Raw genomic sequence first — 22,220 nt, 5'->3', positions numbered from 1 at the left:
GGAGGGGGAAATGGCGGGAAATGGGAGGGGAAAATGGCGGGAAATCTGAGGGGGAAATGTTCCCAGTTCATTCCCAGTTTGTTCCCAGTTCACTCCCAGTTTGTTCCCAGTTCGTTCCCAGTTCACTCCCAGTTCATTCCCAGTTCGTTCCCAGTTCACTCCCAGTTTGTTCCCAGTTTGTTCCCAGTTCATTCCCAATTCATTCCCAGTTTGTTCCCAGTTCGTTCCCAGTTTGTTCCCAGTTCGTTCCCAGTTTGTCCCCAGTTCCGCCGATGACGTCACCGCCCTCCCCAGCCAATGAGAGAACGCGAAGGGGGCGGAGCCAGAGGCGCTCTGAGCTCTGATTGGTCTTTATTGCCAAGGGAGGGGTCAGAGGTCACGGCCCGGTGACCGGCTGGACACGAGTGACCCCAGGTGACCCCAGGTGACCCCAGGTGACCCCAGGGGGGTTGGGGGTCCCAGGAGGGAGTCGGGGGGTCAGAGGTCACTTGGGGAGGTCAGGGGTCACTGGAGGGGTCATTGGTCACTCAGGGGGGTCAAGGGTCACAGGAGGAGTCAGTGGTCATTTAGGGGGGTGGAGGATCACCGGAGGGGTCAGGGGTCACAGCAGGGTCAGTGGTCACTGGGCGGTCACTGAGGCTCACAGGAGGGGTCACAGCAGGGGTCAGTGGTCACTCAGGGGGGTCAAGGGTCACAGGAGGGGTCAGGGGTCACAGCAGGGTCAGTGGTCACTCAGCGGTCACATCTGGGTCAGCGGTCACTCAGTGGTCACTCAGGCTCATAGGAGGGTCAGTGGTCACTCAGCGGTCATGGGAGGGTCAGAGGAGGGGTCAGGGGTCACAGGAGGGGTCAGGGGTCACGGGAGGATCAGCAGTCACTCAGCGGTCACTCGGGGTCACAGGAGGGTCAGCGGTCTCAGGAGGGTCAATGGTCACTCGGGGTCACTCAGCGGTCACTCGGGGTCACTCGGGCTCACAGGAGGGGTCAGCGGTCTCAGGAGGGTCAATGGTCACTCAGTGGTCACTCGGGCTCACAGGAGGGGTCAGCGGTCTCAGGAGGGTCAATGGTCACTCGGGGTCACTCAGTGGTCACTCGGGGTCACTCGGGCTCACAGGAGGGGTCAGCGGTCTCAGGAGGGTCAATGGTCACTCAGTGGTCACTCGGGCTCACAGGAGGGTCAGCAGTCTCAGGAGGGTCAGCGGTCACTCAGCGGTCACTCGGGGTCACTCAGCGGTCACTCGGGGTCACTCGCGGTCACTCGGGGTCACAGGAGGGGTCGTCGGCGGCGCCGTCGTCCCCGATGACCGCCCGGAGCCAGGCCAGCGCGGGCAGCACTCGGGCGTAGACCCCCGGGCGGCCGGACTGACCGCAGGGGTGAGCGCCCCAGGACACCACGGCCTGGAGCCGGCCGCCGCACAGCAGGGGGCCGCCGGAGTCGCCCTGCGGACACGGCGGGGACCGTCAGGGGACACCGAGGGGACACTGAGGGGACACTGAGGGGACACTGAGGGGACAGTGAGGGGACACTGCGGGGACACGGGGACATGGGGACACTGAGGGGACACTGAGGGGACACGGGGACACGGGGACACGGGGACAGTGAGGGGACACCGAGGGGACACTGAGGGGACACTGAGGGGACAGCGGGGACACTGAGGGGACACTGAGGGGACACTGAGGGGGCCGCCGGAGTCACCCTGTGGACACGGCGGGGACCGTCAGGGGACACCGAGGGGACACTGAGGGGACAGTGAGGGGACACGGGGACATGGGGACATGGGGACATGGGGACACTGAGGGGACACGGGGACACTGAGGGACAGTGAGGGGACAGTGAGGGGACACGGGGACAGTGAGGGGACCCCTGGGGTCACCCTGCAGACACGGGGACAGTGAGGGGACAGTGAGGACGTTGAAGACACTGGGGACACTGGGGATATTGGAGACATTGGGGACTTTTGGGGACACTGGGGACATGGGGGACTTTGGGGACATTGAAGGGGTTGGGGACTTTGGGGACACTGGGGACGTTGGGGAGTTTGGGGACAGTGGGGACACTGGAGGGACACTGAGGGGGTTGGGGACATCGGGGACACGGTTACACAGGTGACACACAGGCGGCAGATGGCGCAGGTGACACAGGTGACAATGACAGGTGGCAGGTGATGGGACAGAGGTGACAGGTGACACACAGGTGACGCTGAGCTCACACAGGTGACACAGGTGACACTGACAGGTGACAGGTGACACACAGGTGACGCTGAGCTCACACGGGTGACACAGGTGACACTGACAGGTGACAGGTGACACACAGGTGACGCTGAGCTCACACGGGTGACACAGGTGACACTGACAGGTGACAGGTGACACACAGGTGACGCTGAGCTCACACGGGTGACACAGGTGACACTGACAGGTGACAGGTGACACACAGGTGACGCTGAGCTCACACAGGTGACACAGGTGACAATGACAGGTGACAGGTGGCACAGGTGACACTGAGCTCACACAGGTGACACAGGTGACACTGACAGGTGACAGGTGACACGGGTGGCGCCGAGGTGGCCCAGGTGACCCCGCGGTCCCACCTGGCAGGAGTCCTGGCCGCCCTGGGCCACGCCCGCGCACAGCATGTCGGGCGTCACCTGCGCCCCGTAGGCGTCGCGGCAGGCGCTGTCCCCGAGCACGGTGACATTGAGACACTGCGGCACGTCCGGGTACGACTCTGGGGACACGGACAGGTGACGTCACCTGGGGACGCCTGGGACAGCTGGGGACACCTGGGGACACACCTGGGGACAGCTGGGACACCTGGGGACACACCTGGGGACACCTGGGGACACACCTGGGGACACCTGGGACACACCTGGGGACAGCTGGGACACCTGGGGACACACCTGGGGACACCTGGGGACACACCTGGGGACACCTGGGACACACCTGGGGACAGCTGGGACACCTGGGGACACACCTGGGGACACCTGGGACACACCTGGGGACAGCTGGGACACCTGGGACACCTGGGGACACCAGGTGACACCACCTGGGGACACACCTGGGGACACACCTGGGGACACCTGAGGACAGCTGGGACAGGTGGCTCTGGGACAGGGACACACCTGGGGCCTTCCCAATAACCCCAAACCAGTACAAACCAGTAAACCCCAAATCCCCTCGCAGTGCCCTCCCAGTATAACCCAGTATACACCTGTCCATCCCAGTATAAACCAGTATAAACCAGTAACACCAATTCTCCTCCCAGTGCCCTCCCAGCCCATCCCAGTCCAAACCAGTATAACCCAGTATAACCCAGTATAACCCAGTATAACCCAGTATAGCCCAGTCCCCTCCCAGTCACTCCCAATCCCCTCCAGGCCCCTCCCAGTCCAAACCAGTATAAACCAGTACAGCCCAGTCCCCTCCCAGTCACCCCCAATCCCCTCCAGGCCCCTCCCAGTCCAAACCAGTCCAACCCAGTATAACCCAGTCCCCTCCCAGTCACTCCCAATCCCCTCCAGTCCCCTCCCAGTCCAAACCAGTATAACCCAGTATAACCCAGTCCCCTCCCAGTCACCCCCAATCCCCTCCAGGCCCCTCCCAGTCCAAACCAGTATAAACCAGTATAACCCAGTCCCCTCCCAGTCACTCCTGATCCCCTCCAGACCCCTCCCAGTATAACCCAGTATAACCCAGTATAACCCAGTCCCCTCCCAGTCACTCCTGATCCCCTCCAGACCCCTCCCAGTCCAAACCAGTATAACCCAGTATACCCCAGTCCCCTCCCAGTCACTCCTGATCCCCTCCCAGCCCCTCCCAGTCCAAACCAGTATAACCCAGTATAACCCAGTCCCCTCCCAGTCACCCCCAATCCCCTCCAGGCCCCTCCCAGTCCAAACCAGTATAACCCAGTATACCCCAGTCCCCTCCCAGTCACTCCTGATCCCCTCCAGGCCCCTCCCAGTCCAAACCAGTATAACCCAGTATAACCCAGTCCCCTCCCAGTCACTCCCAATCCCCTCCCAGCCCCTCCCAGTCCAAACCAGTATAACCCAGTCCCCTCCCAGTCACTCCCGATCCCCTCCAGGCCCCTCCCAGTCCAAACCAGTATAACCCAGTATACCCCAGTCCCCTCCCAGTCACTCCTGATCCCCTCCAGGCCCCTCCCAGTCCAAACCAGTATAACCCAGTATACCCCAGTCCCCTCCCAGTCACTCCCAATCCCCTCCCAGCCCCTCCCAGTCCAAACCAGTCCAACCCAGTATAACCCAGTCCCCTCCCAGTCACTCCCAATCCCCTCCCAGCCCCTCCCAGTCCAAACCAGTATAACCCAGTATAACCCAGTATAGCCCAGTCCCCTCCCAGTCACTCCTGATCCCCTCCAGACCCCTCCCAGTCCAAACCAGTATAAACCAGTATAACCCAGTCCCCTCCCAGTCACTCCTGATCCCCTCCAGACCCCTCCCAGTCCAAACCAGTATAACCCAGTATAACCCAGTATAGCCCAGTCCCCTCCCAGTCACTCCTGATCCCCTCCCAGCCCCTCCCAGTCCAAACCAGTATAACCCAGTCCCCTCCCAGTCACTCCTGATCCCCTCCAGTCCCCTCCCAGTCCAAACCAGTATAACCCAGTATAACCCAGTCCCCTCCCAGTCACTCCCGATGCCCTCCAGACCCCTCCCAGTCCAAACCAGTATAACCCAGTATACCCCAGTCCCCTCCCAGTCACTCCCGATGTCCTCCAGACCCCTCCCAGCCCCTCCCAGTCCAAACCAGTATAACCCAGTCCCCTCCCAGTCACTCCTGATCCCCTCCCAGCCCCTCCCAGTCCAAACCAGTATAACCCAGTATAACCCAGTCTCCTCCCAGTCACTCCCGATCCCCTCCAGGCCCCTCCCAGTCCAAACCAGTATAACCCAGTCCCCTCCCAGTCACTCCCGATGCCCTCCAGACCCCTCCCAGCCCCTCCCAGTCCAAACCAGTATAACCCAGTACAGCCCAGTGCGCACCCTCGGGGCTGGCCGTGGTGCCCCAGCCCATGACGGTGCAGGTGGAGCCGGGGCTGGGCGGGGCCAGCGGCAGGGGGAGGGGCCGCACCTGCGGCCCGCAGGTGAAGGGCGGCTCCACCCTCAGCAGCATCAGGTCGTGGGAGCGGCCGGAGGAATTCCGGGAATTCCCGAAACTTCGGGAAAAGCGGGAATCCCCCTCGCCCTCCTGGCCGAAGTCCGGGTGCACCACGAGCTCCACGGCGGCGGCGAACTGCTCGTGGCCGCTCACCTGCGACAGGTCGTGCTCACCTGCGCGCACCTGCAGGTGGCTGGGGGGGGCGGGAGGGTGTTCCCGGTTCAAACCAGTTCAAACCAGTTCAGACCAGTTCAGACCAGTAACCCCAGTCACTCGAGAAATCCCAGTTACTCCCCAGTTATTCCTCGGTTATTCACACCTGTGCTCACCTGTGCACACCTGCAGGTGGCTGAGGGGGCGGGACCAGTTCAAACCAGTTCAGACCAGTCCCCAGGAATCCTCTCCCAGTCACTTCCCAGTTCCTCCCAGTATGAACCAGTAAAACCCAGTCCCCCTCCAATCCCCCCCCAGTCCGTCCCAGTTCCCTCCCAGTATAAACCAGTTCCCTCTCAGTTTATCCCAGTTCCCTCCCAGTATAAACCAGTAACCCCAAATCCCCTTTTAAGCCCTCCCAGTTCCATCCCAGTTTGTCCCAGTCCATCCCAGTTCCCCCCAATGAACTCCCAATGTCTCCCCGAGCTTCCCCTGGTGGCGACTTTGGGAACTGCAGCGTCCTCCCAGTAACTCCCAGTTTGTCCCAGTTTATCCCAGTCCCCTCCCAGTATAAACCAATCCCCTCCCAGTCCCTCCCAGTTTCTCTCAGTGAACTCCCAATATCTCCCCGAGCTCCCCTCTGGTGGCCACTTTGGGAACTGCAGTGTCCTCCCAGTAACTCCCAGTAACTCCCAGTAACTCCCAGTTTATCCCAGTCCCATCCCAGTCCCTCCCAGTATAAACCAATCCCCTCCCAGTCCCTCCCAGTTCCCCTCAATGAACTCCCAATGTCTCCCCGAGCTCCGCCTAGTGGCCAACTTGGGAACTGCAGCGCCCTCCCAGTTTATCCCAGTTTGTCCCAGTTTATCCCAGTCCCCCCTGCTCCAGTTCCCTCCCAGTCCCTCCCAGTTTATCCCAGTCCATCCCAGTTCCCTCCCAGTTTATCCCAGCCCCCCCCCCGCCCCAGTTCCCTCCCAGTTCTCTCCCAGTTTATCCCAGTCCATCCCAGTTTCTCCCAGTTTATCCCAGTCCATCCCAGTTCCCTCCCAGTTTCTCCCAGTTTATCCCAGTCCATCCCAGTCCCTCCCAGTTTATCCCAGTCCATCCCAGTTCCCTCCCAGTTTATCCCAGTCCCCCCTGCCCCAGTTCCCTCCCAGTTTCTCCCAGTTTATCCCAGTCCATCCCACTCCCTCCCAGTTTATCCCAGTCCCCCCCGTCCCAGTTCCCTCCCAGTCCCTCCCAGTTTCTCCCAGTTTATCCCAGTCCATCCCAGTCCCTCCCAGTTTATCCCAGTCCATCCCAGTTCCCTCCCAGTTTATCCCAGTCCATCCCAGTTCCCTCCCAGTTTCTCCCAATCCAAACCAATCCCCCTTTCCCAGTACAAACCAGTCACCCCAAATCCCCTTTTAACCTCTCCCAGTCCAAACCAGTCCAAACCAGTCCAAACCAGTACCTGGCCCAGCAGTGGGCGGCGCTCAGCACCCACCGGGGGCTCAGCAGCGCCCCCCCGCAGACGAACTGGTCGAACTGGAAGAGTCGCACCAGGCCGGCGTGCTCCCCCCGGGGACACTCGGAGCCCCCCAGAATCCGGCCGGGAACGGCCCGCGCTGGGGGGGGCGGGGTCAGCATTCCCCAAATCCCCCAAATTCCCCCAAATTCCCCCAAATTCCCCAGAATTTCCCCGAAATTCCCCGAATTTTCCCAAAATTTCCCGAAATTTTCTCCCCCCCCCAAAAAAATTAAAAGCCGCGGCGGAACGGGCGTTAAAACCCCAAAGGGATTGTTCCCCCCCCCCAAAAAAGAAATTGTCCCCGAAAAAAATCCCGCGGAATTCCGAGGAAATCATCCCCCAAAAAGATTATCCCCGAAATTCCAAAAATCCCCCCAAATTCCTGGGGCTTCGCCCCGAAATTCCCGGGGGAAAAAAAAAAAAAAAAAAAAAATCCGCGGTGGAACGGGTTCGAAGGGTGAGGGATTGTCCCAAATTCGCCCCAAATCCCCCCAAAACGCCCCGAACTTCCCAAAAATCCCCCAAAGCCCCAAAGTTTCCCCAAATTTTTTGAAATCCCCCCAAATTTTCCAGAAATCCCACAAATTTTCCAAAATTGCCCTCGAATTTTCCTGAATTTCCCCCAAATTTTATCCCCAAATCCCCCCAAAATTCCCCAAACCGCCCAAATTTTCCCCAAATTTTCCTAAAATCTCCCTCGGATTTCCCCAACCCCCCCTCCCCAAAATTTCACCCGAATTCCCCTCAAATCCCCCGAATTTCCCCCAAATTTGCCCCAAAATTCCCGAATCTCATCCCAAATCCCCCAAATTTTCCCCAAATCCCCCCAAAATCCCCAAACCCCCAAATCCCCCCAAATTTTCCTAAAAAATTCCCCCAAATTGTCCCCAAATCCCCCAAATTTTCCAAAATCTCCCCCGAATTTCCCCCCAAAACCCCCCAAATTTTACCCAAATCCCCCAAATCCCTCAAATTTTCCCCCAAAATTCCCGATTTCCCCCCCAAATCCCCTGAATTTTCCCCAAATTTCCCCAGTTTCCCCCCAAATCTCCCAAATTTTACCCAAACCCCCAAATTTTACCCAAATTTGCCCCAAATTTCCCGAATTTCCCCCAAATCCCCCAAATTTTCCCCAAATTTCCCCCAATTTTCCCTCAAAATTCCCAAATTTCCCCCAAATTCCCCCAAAATTCCCAAATTTCCACCAAATTTTCCCCCAAAATTCCCCCCAAATTCCCAAATTTTCCCCAAATTCCCCCCAAATTCCCGAATTTTCCCCAAATTTCCCCCAAATTTCCCCCAAATTCCCCCAAAATTCCCAAATTTTCCCCAAATTCCCCCCAAATTCCCGAATTTTCCCCAAATTTCCCCCAAATTTCCCCCAAATTCCCCCAAAATTCCCAAATTTTCCCCAAATTCCCCCCAAATTCCCGAATTTTCCCCAAATTTCCCCCAAATTTCCCCCAAATTCCCCCAAAATTCCCAAATTTTCCCCAAATTCCCCCCAAATTCCTGAATTTTCCCCAAATTTCCCCCAAATTTCCCCCAAATTCCCCCAAAATTCCCAAATTTCCCCCAAATTTCCCCCCAAATTCCCGAATTTTCCCCAAATTCCCCCCAAATTCCCGAATTTCCCTAAAATTTCCCCCAAATTCCCCCAAAATTCCCAAATTTTCCCCAAATTCCCCCCAAATTCCCGGTTTCCCCCCAGCCCCGCCCTCACCGGGCTGCGGCAGGAGGAGGAGGAGGACGAGGCCGAAGGGCTCCATGCTGCCGCCGGGGGTTTGGGGGGGAGCCCCGCGCGCGCCCCCCAATTAAAGGCGGCCTCGTTAATGATTAATTAACCCATCGGCCCCTCCCCCACCCCCCCCCCCGGTGCCGCCGCCGCAGGTGGGGCCTTCCCACCCCTCCCCCACCCCCGGAAAAGTAAAATTTGGGGCTTTTTGGGGGGGAATTTGGGGGGATTTTGGGGAAATTTGGGGAATTTTGGGGAGATTTGGGGGAATTCGGGGGAATTTGGGGGAATTTTGGAGAAATTTGGGGAGATTTGGGGGGATTTGGGGAGATTTGGGGGAATTTTGGAGAAATTTGGGGGATTTGGGGGAATTTGGGGGAATTTTGGGGGAATTTTGGGGAAATTTGGGGAATGTGGGGGGAATTTTGTGGATTTTGGGGAGATTCTGGGGAATTTTGGGGGATTTGGGGGGATTTTAGGGAATTTTGGGGGGAATTTTGGGGAACTTCGGGGGAATTTTGGGGGGATTTGGGGGAATTTGGGGGAATTTTGGGGAATTTGGGGGAATTTGGGGGAAAATTGGGGAATTTGGGGGAATTTGGGGGAATTTTGGGGAATTTGGGGGAATTTGGGGGGAAATTGGGGAATTTGGGGGGATTTGGGGGAATTTTGGGGGATTTTGGGGAATTTTGGGGAATTTGGGGGAATTTTGGGGGATTTTGGGGGATTTTGGGGAATTTGGGGGAATTTGGGGGGATTTGGGGGAATTTTGGGGCTTTTGGGGGATTTTGGGGGGAAATTGGGGGAGTTTGGGGGGGATTGGGGAGATTTGGGGTGGATTTGAGGGAATTTTGGGGTAATTTGGGAAAATTTGGGGCGAGTTCGGGGGAATTTGGGGGAAACTGGGCAAATTGGGAGCGGAATTTTGGGTGGAATTCCGAGGGAATTTTGGGGGCGGATTTGAGGAATTTTCACCTAAAATTTGGGGGGAATTTGGGGAATTTGGGGGGGGGGGGAGGGGGGATTGGGTGGAATTCCTGAGGGGTTTTTTGGGAATTTTTGGGGGGATTCTGAGGGAATTTTGAGGGACCTCAACCACCTCCCTCCTTCTCCTTGACCGACCCTTCCCTCCAGAACTTCCCAAATTTTGGGGTCACTCCCCCAAAACTCCCCAAAATTCCGGGCTGGAAAAACCCACAAAGATCCCACTGACCCAAAATTCCCCCCAAAATCTCCCCAAATTCATCCAAAATCCCACAAAATTTCCCCCCCCAAAAAAAATCTGTCTCAAATCCCTCAAATTTCTCCCTCCCACCCCCCAAAATCCCAAATTCCCTGAAAATCGCCCGGAAGTTTCTCAGAAATCCCAACTCCCCCTAAAATTCCACCCCAAATCCCCCCAAAATCTCCATAAAATCCCCCAAGAATTCCACCCAAACCTCCCCCCAAAAAAATCTCAAAAATCCCCCCCAAAATCTCCAATGAATTCCATCCAAAAAAATCTCCCCGGGATTCCCCCAAAATCCCAAAAAATTCCACCCAAATCTCCGTGAAATCCTCCCAAACCGCCCTCAAGGTTCCACCTCAAATTCCCTCCAAATCCTCCCGAAATCTTCGCGAAATCCGCCGAAAATTCCCTCCAAATCCCCCCAAAATCTCCCCAAATCCTCCCGAATCTCCATAAAATTCTCCCAAAATTCCCCCAAATCTCCATAAAATTCCCCTAAAATTCCATCCGGATCTCCCCAAATCCAAAATTCCCCCAAATCTCCATAAAATTCCCCCAAAATTCCGTCCGGATCTCCACCAAATCCCAAAATTCCCCCCGAATCTCCATAAAATTCCCCAAAATTCCGTCCGGATCTCCCCAAATCCCAAAATTCCCCCCAAATCTCCATAAAATTCCCCCAAAATTCCATCCGGATCTCCCCAAATCCCAAAATTCCCCCCGAATCTCCATAAAATTCCCACCAAAATTCCATCCGGATCTCCCCAAATCCAAAATTCCCCCAAATCTCCATAAAATTCCCCCAAAATTCCGTCCGGATCTCCCCAAATCCCAAAATTCTCCCAAATCTCCATAAAATTTCCCCAAAATTCCATCCGGATCTCCCCAAATCCCAAAATTCCCCCAAATCTCCATAAAATTCCCCCAAAATTCCGTCCGGATCTCCCCAAATCCCAAAAAATTCCAAATCAAATCCGAACCCCTCCTGAATTCCCCCCCCCGCAGACCCCTCCCAAAATTTGGGGGGATTTCGGGGGATTCGGACAGATTTCGGGGCGGGATTTGGGTGGAATTTTTGGGTGGAATTTTGGGAAGATTTGGGGGATTGGGGGGAATTTTGAGGGCTTTGGGTGGAATTTTGGAGGATTTGGGGGAATTTTTGGGTGGAATTTTGGGGGAATTTTGGGTGGAATTTTTGGGGGGAATTTTGGGTGGGATTTTGGGTGGAATTTTTGGGGGAATTTTGGGTGGAATTTTTGGGGGGAATTTTGGGGGATATGGGGAAATTTTGGAGGATTTTGGGGGATTTTGGGGAATTTTGGGTGGGATTTGGGGGAATTTTGGGAGGATTTGGGGGAATTTTGGGAGGATTTGGGTGGAATTTTGGGGAGGATTTGGGTGGAATTTTTGGGTGGAATTTTGGGAAAATTTGGGGGATTTGGTTGGAACTTTGGGGGAATTTTGGGGGGATTTGAGTGGAATTTTGGGTGGAATTTTGGGTGGAATTTTGGGTGGAATTTTGGGTGGGATTTGGGGGAATTTTGGGAGGATTTGGGTGGAATTTTGGGGAGGATTTGGGTGGAATTTTGGGGAGGATTTGGGTGGAATTTTTGGGTGGAATTTTGGGAAAATTTGGGGGATTTGGTTGGAACTTTGGGGGAATTTTGGGGGGATTTGAGTGGAATTTTGGGTGGAATTTTGGGTGGGATTTTTGGGGCGGGAAGAACTCGCCACGGGTTGTTTTTGTTTTGTTTTTTTTTTTTTTCCCGACTTGGGGGGAATTTTCGGGCGGAATTTTCGGGGGCGTGGAGCTTCAGAGGAACATCGGGCTGGAATTCTCCCGACTTCCTGCCCACCCTCCCCACCAGAACCTCCCGAGGTTGACCCCTCCCCCCCCCCCCCAAAAATCCCTTCGAAATTCCCAAAGAACCCCCACGGGGACGCGGAAATTCTCCACGGCACGTCTTTATTGTCCCCCGGGCGCCCGGCCGGTGGCGTGCCGGCGCCGCCTCAGGTGTCCTCCATGGTCTCCTGGATCCAGCGCGCGTACCTGCAGACCTTGGTGTAGACGCCGGGCCGCCGGGGCTGCCCGCAGCGCTCCATCCCCCACGAGACGATGCCCTGCAGGGTCCCGCCGCACACCAGGGGCCCGCCCGAGTCACCCTGAGGGGACAGCGGGGGCGGGGGGGTGGGGGCGTCACCGGCGGGGTCACCGCCAGCGCCGCGGGGACCTTCCGGGGTCAACCGAGCGCTCGGTGGGTTTGGGGACCCCTTGGGTTGGTCAAACCCTTGGTGGACCTCGTTGGGTTGGGTGACCTCGTTGGGTTGGGTGAGCCCTTGGTGGACCTCGTTGGGTTTGGGGACCCCTTGGGTTGGTCAAAGTCTTGGTGGACCTCGTTGGGTTGGGTCAACTGACCACTTGTTGGGTTTGGTGGCCCCTTGGTGGACCTCGTTGGGTTTAGGGATCCCTTGGGTTGGTCAAAGCCTTGGTGGACCTCGTTGGGTTGGGTCAACCATGTTGGGTTTGGTCACCCCTTGGTGGACCTCATTTGGTTGGGTCAGCCATGTCGGGTTGGGGACCCCATGGGTTGGTCAAAGTCTTGGTGGACCTCGTTGGGTTGGGTCAACTGACCCCTTGTTGGGTTTGGTGGCCCCTTGGTGGACCTCGTTGGGTTTGGGGACCCCTTGGGTTGGTCAAAGTCTTGGTGGACCTCGTTGGGTTGGGTCAACTGACCCCTTGTTGGGTTTGGTGGCCCCTTGGTGGACCTCGTTGGGTCTGGGGACCCCTTGGGTTGGTCAAACCCTTGGTGGACCTCGTTGGGTCTGGGGACCCCTTGGGTTGGTCAAACCCTTGGGTGACCTCGTTGGGTTGGGTGAGCCCTTGGTGGACCTCGTTGGGTTTGGGGACCCCTTGGGTTGGTCAAACCCTTGGTGGACCTCGTTGGGTTGGGTCAACTGACCCCTTGTTGGGTTTGGTGGCCCCTTGGTGGACCTCGTTGGGTTTGGGGACCCCTTGGGTTGGTCAAAGTCTTGGTGGACCTCGTTGGGTTGGGTCAACTGACCCCTTGTTGGGTTTGGTGGCCCCTTGGTGGACCTCGTTGGGTCTGGGGACCCCTTGGGTTGGTCAAACCCTTGGTGGACCTCGTTGGGTTGGGTGAGCCCTTGGTGGACCTCGTTGGGTTTAGGGATCCCTTGGGTTGGTCAAAGCCTTGGTGGACCTCGTTGGGTTGGGTCAACTGACCCTTGTTGGGTTTGGTGGCCCCTTGGTGGACCTCAATGGGTTGGGTGAGCCCTTGGTGGACCTCGTTGGGTTTGGTGAGCCCTTGGGTGACCTCGTTGGGTTGGATGAGCCCTTGGTGGACCTCGTTGGGTTTGGGGACCCCTTGGGTTGGTCAAACCCTTGGTGGACCTCATTGCATTGGGTCAACTGAGCCCTCGTTGGGTTTGGTGACCCCTTGGTGGACCTCGTTGGGTTTAGGGATCCCTTGGGTTGGTCAAACCCTTGGTGGACCTCGTTGGGTTGGGTGAGCCCATGGTGGACCTCGTTGGGTTTGGGGACCCCTTGGGTTGGTCAAAGCCTTGGTGGACCTCGTTGGGTTGGGTCAGCCATGTTGGGTTTGGGGACCCCTTGGTGGACCTCGTTGGGTTGGGTCAACTGACCCCTTGTTGGGTTTGGTGGCCCCTTGGTGGACCTCGTTGGGTTTGGGGACCCTTGGTGGACCTCGGTGGGTTTGGTGAGCCCTTGGTGGACCTCGTTGGGTTTGGGGACCCCTTGGGTTGGTCAAACTCTTGGTGGACCTCATTGCATTGGGTCAACTGACCCCTTGTTGGGTTTGGTGACCCCTTGGTGGATCTTGTTGGGTTGGGTCAGCCATGTTGGGTTTGGTGACCCCTTGGTGGATCTTGTTGGGTTGGGTCAGCCATGTTGGGTTTGGTGACCCCTTGGTGGACCTCATTGGGTTTGGTGACCACTCGAGGTTGACCAACGATGACCAATCTGGCCAACGATGACCACTTGGGCCAACCCTTGACCTTCTGAAGGCCCCAAACCCAGGTTCTCCTGCACCTGCCACCACTCCCAGTGTCCTCAGGTGTCCCCAGGTGTGTCCCAGGTGTCCCAGGTGTCCCCAGGTGTGTCCCAGGTGTCCCAGGTGTGTCCCCAGGTGTCCCAGGTGTCCCCAGGTGTCCCCAGGTGTGTCCCAGGTGTCCCCAGGTGTCCCCAGGTGTCCCAGGTGTCCCAGGTGTCCCCAGGTGTGTCCCCAGGTGTCCCAGGTGTCCCCAGGTGTCCCCAGGTGTGTCCCAGGTGTCCCCGGTGTGTCCCCAGGTGTCCCAGGTGTCCCCAGGTGTCCCCAGGTGTCCCCAGGTGTGTCCCAGGTGTCCCCGGGTGTCCCCAGGTGTCCCAGGTGTCCCCAGGTGTCCCCAGGTGTCCCCAGGTGTGTCCCAGGTGTCCCCGGGTGTCCCCAGGTGTCCCAGGTGTCCCCAGGTGTCCCCAGGTGTGTCCCAGGTGTCCCCGGGTGTCCCCAGGTGTCCCAGGTGTCCCCAGGTGTCCCCAGGTGTCCCCAGGTGTGTCCCCAGGTGTCCCCAGTTGTCCCCAGGTGTGTCCCAGGTGTCCCCAGGTGTGTCCCAGGTGTCCCCAGGTGTCCCCAGGTGTGTCCCAGGTGTCCCAGGTGTGTCCCCAGGTGTGTCCCCAGGTGTCCCCAGGTGTGTCCCAGGTGTCCCCAGGTGTCCCCAGGTGTCCCAGGTGTCCCAGGTGTCCCCAGGTGTGTCCCCAGGTGTGTCCCCAGGTGTCCCCAGGTGTGTCCCCAGGTGTGTCCCCAGGTGTGTCCCAGGTGTGTCCCAGGTGTGTCCCGGGTTACCTGGCAGGAGTCCATGCCGCCCTGCACGTTCCCGGCACAGATCATGTTGGCCGTGATGGAGCCGGGGGTAGAAGCTGCGGCACTGGGCCGGCGAGAAGAGCGTGACGTTGACGCACTGCAGGACCTCGGGGTACGTCACTGCGGGGTCAAAGGTGACCAACGGGGGTCAAAGGTGAACACCGGGGGTCAAAGGTGACAACCAGGGGTCCACAGTGACCACCAGAGGTCAAAGGTGACCATCAGAGGTCAAAGGTGACCACCAGAGGTCCAAAGTGACCAGGAGTGGACTCAGGTGACCTTCAGGATACCCAAGGAAAGGTCCCAGGTGACCATGAGGTGGCCAAGTGACCAGGAGACCTTCAGGAGGACACCCAAAGTGACCACGAGACCTTTGGGACACCAAAGTGACCAGGAGAGGTCCCAGGTGACCACAAGGTGGCCAAAGTGACCAGGAGACTTTCAGGACACCCAAGTGACCACGAGACCTTCGGGACACCCACAACGACCAGGAGAGGTCCCAGGTGACCATGAGAGCACCCAAGTGACCGCGAGACCTTCAGGAGGACACCCAAAGTGACCAGGAGACCTTCAGGACACCCGAAGTGACCGCGAGACCTTGAGGACCCCCAGAATGACCAGGAGAGGTCCCAGGTGACCACGAGGTGGCCAAAGTGACCACGAGACCTTCAGGACACCCGAAGTGACCGCGAGACCTTCAGGAGGACACTCAAAGTGACCAGGAGAGGACCCAGGTGACCATGAGAACACCCAAGTGACCGCGAGACCTTGAGGACCCCCAGAATGACCAGGAGAGGTCCCAGGTGACCGGCCCGAAGCCCCGGCAGATGCCAGCAGCCGCCGTCCCCGGCGCGGCCGCACCTTCGGGCGAGGTGGTGGCCCCCCATCCCGAGGTGAGGCAGCTGGTGCCGGGCCGCGGCAGGCACGAGGCCACGGCGATGGGCCGGACGCGGTCGGAGATGGCGGCGGGGGACAGCAGCTTGAGGAGCATGATGTCGTTGTCCTTGGTGGTGGGGTCGTAGCCGGGGTGGGCCACCATGCGGGCCACCATGCGGCGCTCCTCGCCCGCCTCGCGCCCGTAGAGCCGGTGCTTGCCCAGGGCCACCGTGGTCACCCTGGGGGGACAGGACAGGTGACACAGGTGAGGGGGCACCTGGGGAACGTCTGAGGAACGTCTGAGGGACACCTGAGGGACATCTGAGGAACATCTAAGGGACACCTGAGGAACGTCTGAGGAACACCTGAGGAACACCTGAGGAACACCTGAGGGACATCTAAGGGACAGGTGAGGGACACCTGAGGAACATCTGAGGAACGTCTGAGGGACACCTGAGGGACACCTGAGGAACATCTGAGGAACGTCTGAGGAACATCTGAGGAACATCTGAGGGACACCTGAGGAACATCTGAGGGACATCTGAGGGACATCTAAGGGACAGGTGTGGGACAGCCGGTGCTTGCCCAGGGCCACCGTGGTCACCCTGAGGGGACAGGACAGGTGACACAGGTGAGGGGCACCTGGGGAACGTCTGAGGGACACCTGAGGGACACCTGAGGAACACCTGAGGAATGTCTGAGGAACGTCTGAGGGACACCTGAGGGACATCTAAGGGACAGGTGAGGGGCACCTGGGGAACGTCTGAGGGACGTCTGAGGGACACCTGAGGAACACCTGGGGAACATCTGAGGAATGTCTGAGGGACAGGTGAGGGGCACCTGAGGAACATCTGAGGAACAGGTGAGGGACACCTGGGGAACGTCTGAGGGACACCTGAGGAACACCTGAGGGACATCTAAGGGACAGGTGAGGGACACCTGGGGAACGTCTGAGGGACACCTGAGGAACACCTGAGGGACATCTAAGGGACAGGTGAGGGACACCTGGGGAACGTCTGAGGGACGTCTGAGGGACACCTGAGGAACACCTGAGGAACACCTGAGGGACACCTGAGGGACATCTAAGGGACAGGTGAGGGACATCTGAGGAATGTCTGAGGAACGTCTGAGGGACACCTGAGGAACATCTGAGGGACACCTGAGGAACATCTGAGGAACATCTGAGGGACATCTAAGGGACAGGTGTGGGACAGCCGGTGCTTGCCCAGGGCCACCGTGGTCACCCTGGGGGGACAGGACAGGTGACACAGGTGAGGGGCACCTGGGGAACGTCTGAGGGACACCTGAGGAACATCTGAGGAATGTCTGAGGGACACCTGGGGAACGTCTGAGGAACACCTGAGGAATGTCTGAGGGACACCTGAGGGACACCTGAGGAACGTCTGAGGAACATCTAAGGGACAGGTGAGGGACACCTGGGGAACGTCTGAGGGATGTCTGAGGGACACCTGAGGGACACCTGAGGAACACCTGAGGGACACCTGAGAGACATCTGAGGGACATCTGAGGGACATCTGAGGGACAGGTGAGGGACAGGTGAGGGGCACCTGAGGAACGTCTGAGGGACATCTGAGGAACACCTGAGGAACGTCTGAGGAACGTCTGAGGGACACCTGAGGGACACCTGAGGAACATCTGAGGGACATCTAAGGGACAGGTGAGGGACACCTGAGGGACATCTGAGGAATGTCTGAGGGACACCTGAGGAACACCTGAGGGACAGGTGTGGGACAGCCGGTGCTTGCCCAGGGCCAACGTGGTCACCCTGGGGGGACAGGACAGGTGACACAGGTGAGGGACACCTGGAGAACGTCTGAGGAACACCTGGGGAACGTCTGAGGAACATCTAAGGGACACCTGAGGGACAGGTGTGGGACACCTGAGGAACATCTGAGGGACAGGTGTGGGACAGGCGGCGCTGGCCCTGGGTCATTGTGGTCACCCCAAGGGGACAGGGACAGGTGGGGACACCTGTCAGTGTCCCCAGGTGTGCCCAGGTGTCTCCAGGTGTCCCCAGGTGTGCCCAGGTGTCCCCAGGTGTGTCCCCCGGTGTGCCCAGGTGTCCCCAGGTGTGCCCAGGTGTGCCCAGGTGTGACTTACCCAGGTGTGGTGCAGTGAGCCGCGGTCACCACCCAGCGCGGTGACACCAGGACTCCTGTCAGTGTCCCCAGGTGTCCCCAGGTGTGTCCAGGTGTCCCCAGGTGTGTCCCCAGATGTCCCCAGGTGTCCCCAGGTGTGCCCAGGTGTGCCCAGGTGTGACTTACCCAGGTGTGGTGCAGTGAGCCGCGGTCACCACCCAGCGCGGTGACACCAGGACTCCTGTCAGTGTCCCCAGGTGTCCCCAGGTGTGTCCCCAGGTGTGTCCCCAGGTGTGCCCAGGTGTCCCCAGGTGTCCCCAGGTGTGCCCAGGTGTCCCCAGGTGTGACTTACCCAGGTGTGACTTACCCAGGTGTGGTGCAGTGAGCCGCGGTCACCACCCAGCGCGGTGACACCAGGACTCCGCCGCAGTAGAGTTTGAACATGTCGAGGACGGCGACCTGCCAGGGCTGGGAGTGGGGGACGCAGGCGTGGCCACCGACCACCCGCGTGTCACCTGTCACCTGCCTCACACCTGTGGGGACAGCAGAGACCGCCGTCACCTGTGTGTCACCTGTGTGTGTCACTGTGCGTGTCACCTGTGTCACTGTGTCACTGTGTGTGTCACCTGTCACCTGCCTCACACCTGTGGGGACAGCAGAGACCACAGTCACCTGTGTGTCACCTGTCACTGTGTGTGTGTCACCTGTCACCTGTGTGTGTCACTGTGTGTGTCACCTGTCACCTGCCTCACACCTGTGGGGACAGCAGAGACCGCCGTCACCTGTGTGTCACCTGTGTGTGTCACTGTGCGTGTCACCTGTCACCTGTGTCACTGTGTGTGTCACCTGTCACCTGCCTCACACCTGTGGGGACAGCAGAGACCGCTGTCACCTGTGGGTGTGTCACCTGTCACCTGTCACTGTGTCACCTGTCACCTGCCTCACACCTGTGGGGACAGCAGAGACCGCCGTCACCTGTGGGTGTGTCACCTGTCACCTGTCACTGTGTCACCTGTCACCTGCGTGTGTCACTGTGTGTGTCACTGTGTGTCTGTCACCTGTCACTGTGTGTGTCACCTGTCACCTGCCTCACACCTGTGGGGAGAGACCGCTGTCACCTGTGTGTCACCTGTGTGTGTCACCTGTCACCTGTGTGTGTCGCCTGTCGTCTGGGTCACACCTGTGGGGAGAGACCGCTGTCACCTGTGTGTGTGTCACCTGTCACCTGGCTCACCTGTCACCTGTATGCGTGTCACCTGTGCGTGTCACCTGTCACCTGTGTGTGCCACCTATCACCTGGGTCACACCTGTGGGGACAGCAGAGACCTGCGTCACCTGTGTGTGTGTCACCTGTCACCTGGGTCACACCTGTGGGGAGAGACCAGTGTCACCTGTGTGGGTGTCACTGTGTGTCACCTGTCACCTGTCACGTATGTCACCTGTCACTGTGCGTGTCACCTGTCACCTGTCAGTGGTGACACCGTGGGGACATCAACCAGAGACAGCCCTGGCACCTCTGTGTCACCCCTCACCTGTCCCCTCACCTGTCCCCATTGTCTCCTCACCTGTCACCATCATCACCTGACTCCTCACCTGTCCCCTCACCTGTCCCCAATGTCTGCTCACCTCTCCCCTCACCTGTCCCATTGTCACCTGTCCCCTGTCCCATTGTCACCTGTCTGCTCACCTGTGCTCTCACCTGTCCCCCGTGATCTCACCTGTCCCCTGTCCCCTCACCTGTCACCTGTCCCATTGTCCCCTGTACGCTCACCTGTGCGTTCACCTGTCAGCAGCAGCAGCAGCACCAGGGTCCCCTGTCACTCACCTGTCTGCTCACCTCTGCCCTCACCTGTCACCTGTCCACTCACTTGTCACCTGTCCCATAGTCCCCTGTGCACTCACCTGTCACCTGTCCCATTGTCCCCTGTCCCCTCACCTGTCACCTGTCCCATTGTCCGCTCACCCGTGCGCTCACCTGTCCCCTGTCCCATAGTCCCCTGTGCGCTCACCTGTCCCCTGTCCCATAGTCCCCTGTGCTCTCACCTGTCCCCTCACCTGTCACCTGTCCCCTCACCTGTCACCTGTCCCATAGTCCCCTGTGCGCTCACCTGTCACCTGTCCCATAGTCCCCTGTGCGCTCACCTGTCACCTGTCCCATTGTGCGCTCACCTGTCACCTGTCCCATAGTCCCCTGTGCGCTCACCTGTCACCTGTCCCACTGTCCGCTCACCTGTCCGCTCACCTGTCACCTGTCCCATAATCCCCTGTGCGCTCACCTGTCCCCTCACCTGTCCCCTGTCCCACTGTCCGCTCACCTGTGCGCTCACCTGTCCCCTGTCCCACTGTGCGCTCACCTGTCCGCTCACCTGTCCCCTGTCCCACTGTCCGCTCACCTGTGCGCTCACCTGTCCCCTGTCCCACTGTGCGCTCACCTGTCCCCTCACCTGTCCCCTGTCCCACTGTGCGCTCACCTGAGCGCTCACCTGTGCGCTCACCTGTCCCCTGTCCCACTGTGCGCTCACCTGAGCGCTCACCTGTGCGCTCACCTGTCCCCTGTCCTACTGTCCGCTCACCTGTGCGCTCACCTGTGCGCTCACCTGTGCGCTCACCTGTGCGCTCACCTGTCAGCAGCAGCAGCAGCAGCAGCAGCGGCGGCAGGGGCGCGGCGGGGGCCGCCAGGGGGCGCCAGGCCATGGCCTCTGCGGGGGCGGAGCCCGGAGGGCGGGGTCAGGGCCGGCACCTCGGCGGCTTCCGGGGGCGGGGCTCCGCGGGGTGGGAGGGTTTGGGCGGGAATTTGGGGGGATTTGGGGTCAATTTTGGCGGGAATTTGGGGATTTGGGGGGGATTTTGGCGGGAATTTGGGGGATTTTGGGGGTAATTTGGGGGATTTGGGGATTTGGGGGGAGTGGGGGGATTGGGGGGATTTGGGGGATTTTGGGGTCAATTTTGGGGGAATTCGGGGGAATTTGGGGGATTTGGGGGGATTTTGGCGGGAATTTGGGGGATTTTGGGGAGATTTGGGGTCAATTTTGGAGGAATTTGGGGAACTTTTGGAGGATTTTGGGGTCAATTGTGGCGGGAATTTGGGGGATTTTGGGGAGTTTCGGAACGTTTTTTGGGGAGTTTGGGTCATTTTTGGGGTGGTTTGGGGTCATTTGGGGGGGGTTTGGGGCATTTTGGGGCATTTTGGGGGATTTGGGGGGATTTTGGCGGGAATTTGGGGGATTTTGGGGAGGTCTGGGGGGTTTTGGGAGGATTTGGGGTCAGTTTGGGGGTTTTGGGGGCGAGTTTGGGGTCATTTTTTTTGGACTTTGGGTCATTTTGGGCTGATTTGGGACGATTTTGGGGTCGCTCGAGGTGATTTTGGGCATTTTGGGGAATTTTGGATAATTTTTGCTATTTAGGGAACATTTTTGTGCATTTTTGGGTCGTTTTGGGTATTTTTGTGCAATTTTGGGTCGTTTTGGGTATTTTTGTGCAATTTTGGGGTCGTTTTGGGTATTTTGGGAAATTTTGGGTCGTTTGGGGTATTTTTGTGCAATTTTGGGTCGTTTTGGGTATTTTTGTGCATTTTGGGGTCGTTTTGTGTATTTTGGGGTAATTTTGGGTCGTTTTGGGTATTTTAGGGCAATTTTGGGTCGTTTTGGGTATTTTTGTGCGATTTTGGGGTCGTTTTGGGTATTTTGGGGCAATTTTGGGGTCGTTTTGGGTATTTTGGGGCAATTTTGGGTCGTTTTGGGTATTTTGGGAAATTTTGGGTCGTTTTGGGTATTTTGGGGCAATTTTGGGTCGTTTTGGGTATTTTGGGGTAATTTTGGGTCATTTTGGGTATTTCGGGGTAATTTTGGGTCGTTTCGGGTATTTTTGTGTAATTTTGGGTCGTTTGGGATATTTTGGGGCAATTTTGGGTCGTTTTGGGTATTTTTGTGCAATTTTGGGGTCGTTTTGGGTATTTTGGGGTAATTTTGGGTCATTTTGGGTATTTTGGGGCAATTTTGGGTCGTTTGGGGTATTTTTGTGCAATTTTGGGCCGTTTTGGGTATTTTGGGGCAATTTTGGGTCATTTTGGGTATTTTGGGGTAATTTTGGGTCATTTTGGGTATTTTGGGGTAATTTTGGGTCGTTTTGGGTATTTTGGGGTAATTTTGGGTCATTTTGGGTATTTCGGGGCAATTTTGGGTCGTTTTGGGTATTTCTGTGCAATTTTGGGTCATTTTGGGTATTTTTGTGCAATTTTGGGTCGTTTTGGGTATTTCTGTGCAATTTTGGGTCATTTTGGGTATTTTGGGGTAATTTTGGGTCGTTTTGGGTATTTTGGGGCAATTTTGGGTCATTTTGGGTATTTTGGGGTAATTTTGGGTCGTTTTGGGTATTTTTGTGCAATTTTGGGCTGTTTTGGGTATTTTGGGGTAATTTTGGGCCGTTTTGGGTATTTTTGTGCAATTTTGGGCCATTTTGGGTATTTTGGGGTAATTTTGGGTCGTTTTGGGTATTTTTGTGCAATTTTGGGCTGTTTTGGGTATTTTTGGGGCAATTTTGGGTCGTTTTGGGTATTTTTGTGCAATTTTGGGTCGTTTTGGGTATTTTGGGGTAATTTTGGGCCGTTTGGGGTATTTTTGTGCAA

At 57.6% G+C, this 22,220-nt stretch overlaps 1 protein-coding gene across 1 annotated transcript; it reads right to left on the bottom strand.

Annotated features, from left to right (window-relative positions):
- Positions 1-344: 344 nt before the first annotated feature.
- LOC136305969 (transmembrane protease serine 9-like) lies at positions 345-20,290 on the bottom strand. The gene is given in 11 exon segments (XM_066209315.1): positions 345-1,440; positions 2,589-2,725; positions 5,007-5,314; positions 6,728-6,881; positions 8,508-8,554; positions 11,762-11,910; positions 14,604-14,669; positions 14,671-14,741; positions 15,483-15,736; positions 17,964-18,129; positions 20,206-20,290. Coding segments are annotated over 11 exon segments (1,623 nt in total). The 3' UTR covers positions 345-1,254.
- Between the last annotated feature and the right edge of the window lie 1,930 nt (positions 20,291-22,220).

The sequence above is a fragment of the Chamaea fasciata genome, unplaced genomic scaffold (assembly GCF_029207755.1).
Source record: "Chamaea fasciata isolate MVZ Bird 193981 ecotype frontalis unplaced genomic scaffold, bChaFas1.0.hap1 SCAF_857, whole genome shotgun sequence".
NCBI classification, from domain to species: domain Eukaryota; kingdom Metazoa; phylum Chordata; class Aves; order Passeriformes; family Sylviidae; genus Chamaea; species Chamaea fasciata.
This window is presented reverse-complemented; position numbering and strand designations above follow the sequence as displayed.